Source organism: Medicago truncatula, chromosome 3 (genome assembly GCF_003473485.1).
Source record: "Medicago truncatula cultivar Jemalong A17 chromosome 3, MtrunA17r5.0-ANR, whole genome shotgun sequence".
Lineage (NCBI taxonomy): Eukaryota > Viridiplantae > Streptophyta > Magnoliopsida > Fabales > Fabaceae > Medicago > Medicago truncatula.
Window position 1 is genome coordinate 34,652,072 of NC_053044.1, and position 3,067 is coordinate 34,655,138.

Here is a 3,067-nt window from a genome sequence, read left to right on the forward strand (position 1 = left end):
TTTTGTGGTAAATGTGACTTATAAGTTATAATTTTGTGCTGAAGGGCTCTCTTCTCTCATTCGAGATGCTGAGGAGCGAGACATTATTTCAGGGGTCCGAGTTTGTCGGGGAGCTCCATATGTTTCTCATCTTCTATTTGCGGACGATTGTTTTCTTTTTTTCAAAGCTGAAGAGAGTCAGGCCCATGTTATGAAGTCTACTCTTACGGTGTATGAGGCAGCATCCGGCCATCAGCTTGCCAAAATCTGAAATTTATTGTAGTAATGTTCCAGACCCCATGAAGCAGAATATCACGGCTATCTTAGGAGTCCGGGCTGTTCTCGGGACTGGTAAATAATTAGGACTCCCATCTATGATTGGCAGGGACCGCAATTCTACTTTTGCTTACATTAAGGATAGAGTTTGGCACAAGATTAATTCATGGAGTAGTGAGTGTTTATCTGAAGCGGGCCATGAGATTATGATCAAATCGGTGTTGCAGGCCATTCCCTCCTATGTCATGAGCATTTTCCAGTTACCGACAAATTTAATTAATACTATTTAGAAGATGATAAATTCTTTCTGGTGGGGCCACGGTCGAACTTCTCATCGTGGCATTAATTGGTTGAATTGGGAGAAATTGTCCATGCATAAAATTCATGGCGGAATGAGATTTAAAGACCTCACTGCTTTTAACTTGGCTATGCTAGGAAAACAAGGCTGGAAATTCCAAACAGAACCTAATTCTCTCGTTTCCCGTATTTTCAAGGCAAGATACTTTCCCTCTTAGACTTATCTCACAGCTAACATCGGTCATAATCCGAGTTATGTATGGAGAAGTATTCTTCGCGCTAGATTTCTGGTCTGTGGGGGTGCTCGGTGGAGCATTGGGACAGGTAGTAGTTTCCCTATTCTTAATGAACCGTGGTTATTAAATGGTAGTCGTATTGATGGTAATATTGAGGGTGCCCACTCTATTCGAGATTTTGCTGTTAATAGCTTGCTTGAAGAGAACTCTAAAAGATGGAATGAACATCTTATCCGACAAGTGTTTAGCCAAGACATTGCCTCATCCATACTAAACACGCCGCTTGTCACTCAAGTCCAGCATGATAAACTTATATGGAAAGCAGAAAAGAATGGAAAGTACTCGGTTCGGAGTGCATACCGTCTTTGTACTGACGAGTTAATTGACACTTCCTACCTGAGGCGTCCGGGATATTGGTCGGGGATTTGGCGTTTGAAAGTCCCTCTGAAGGTTAGAAATATCTTTTGGAGTGTTTGTAGAGGTGTGCTGCCAACTAGAGTTCGGTTGCGTGATAAAGGTGTGCAGTGCCCCCTTTCTTGTGTGAGCTGTGATGCATACAATGAGGATGTTGCGCACCTACTGTTTAAATACCCTTTTGCCATTCAAGTGTGGCAGATGTCGGGGTTGTGGCATGAAATTCAGCAAGCAATCACTTCAAGTAACTCAACTGCTGACATTCTTTTTTATTTGCTGCAACATTTCACTATGGAACAAAGCCAAGTTCTTGCTGCTTCCATTTGGAGCTTATGGAAACACAGGAATCTGAAGGTTTGGGAGAACATGAATGAGTCGTGTGCCATGACAGTTGATAGAGCACGCGTTTTGATCAAAGAATGGCAGCGCGCAAACATGAACATACCTGCTGCTACACAGTAGGTAGCACATCAGCAGTTGCCAGACAGTTTTTTGCAGCGTGATGGTGTGCAGCTGTTGTCCACTTCTGCGACTTCTGTGCATAATTTACGTTGGCAGCGTCCATCTCAAGGTCGTTTCAAGTGTAACGTGGATGCATGCTTTTCAGTTGCCTCAAATAGAACAGGCATATGCATTTGTGTGAGAGATGATGAAGGTGCTTTTGTGCTCGCCAAAACCATCAGCTTTGATGTAGTGCATTCGGTTCATGTTGGTGAAGCTTTGGGTCTATACCATGCTATGGAATGGTTAAGTGATATGCTATTCGATAATGTTGACTTCGAAACAGATTCTAAGACCACTCACGATGCTTTCCATGCTCATAAAGATGACGTTTCTGAATTTGGCTATATCATTGCGGCTTGTCAATATCTCTTCACCAATCAATTCATAAACTCTTGGGTTGAGTTCACTAGGTGACAAGCAAATGTGGTTGCTCATGCACTTGCAGAAGAAGCCTTTTTATCAGCTAATTCCGCTATTTATTTTAATACCCCTCGTTGTATTAACAGTGTTATTTTTAATGAAATGCTATAAACAACTTTTTCTCAAAAAAAAAAAAAAAGTTATAACTTAACAAAATTGCTCTTCTCTCTATCAAAATTGCCCAATTCCTTAATTCAGCATAAATTAACTCATGTTCAGTATTTTTCAGCGTGCGTTGAATTAAGAGAAAGAAAAAAACGAAAGGAAAAAGAGCAAATTTCATAACTTAAATAGAAATGTTGCAGCACCTACTAGAATTAAACAACGTTGAATGATAATAAAAGTAGAGCATGTGGAAGCATAGGTGCTGCCCATGACTGTAGAACACAGAAGGCTACGTTTATTTTCATAGAAAAATCTAATCTAAAGTAAAAGTAAGATCGATCACATTAGTCCATGTTATAAAAAGTTTGAGATGAAGACACCTATACTTTCATCCTAACACGAATTATTGTCCTCTTGCCGGAATCGGTTACCCATTTCTTTAATCACATATATAATAATATTAAGCTAGGTACGGTTTTTAGTTTTTACATAGTTTATATATAGTAGTGGTGGTCCATATTCAATGAGAAAAAAACAGTCAAGTATGAAATAGAAGATCCAAATGTTTGATTTTTGTGATCTCAAGTCATAGCCGTTTCTTTGTTTGGTTGTTTGCTGTCCATTATTTTTGTAGTGGTTTCTACTGTGGATAACTTTGATAGGTGGTTTTAGTCCAAAAATAAACTTTGATAGGTGGTTAGAATAGATGAGTATATAGGATTATTTGAAATTTTAATGGTCCGTGATGAAGACACAGGTAGAAATTTTTTATCCTCTTTAATTTGATGGTTGAAATAGTGATTTAATTGATGTTGGTTTGATAAAGATAAAAGTTA

General features: G+C 39.0%; 1 protein-coding gene across 1 annotated transcript; it reads left to right on the forward strand.

The window, feature by feature from the left end:
- Positions 1 to 212: 212 nt before the first annotated feature.
- Positions 213 to 2,120, forward strand: LOC112420210 (uncharacterized). Its single transcript, XM_024778932.1, has 3 exons — positions 213 to 330; positions 784 to 1,556; positions 1,761 to 2,120. Exons 1-3 carry the CDS (start codon positions 213 to 215, stop codon positions 2,118 to 2,120), a joined length of 1,251 nt encoding a protein of 416 aa, XP_024634700.1.
- The last annotated feature ends 947 nt before the right edge of the window (positions 2,121 to 3,067 follow it).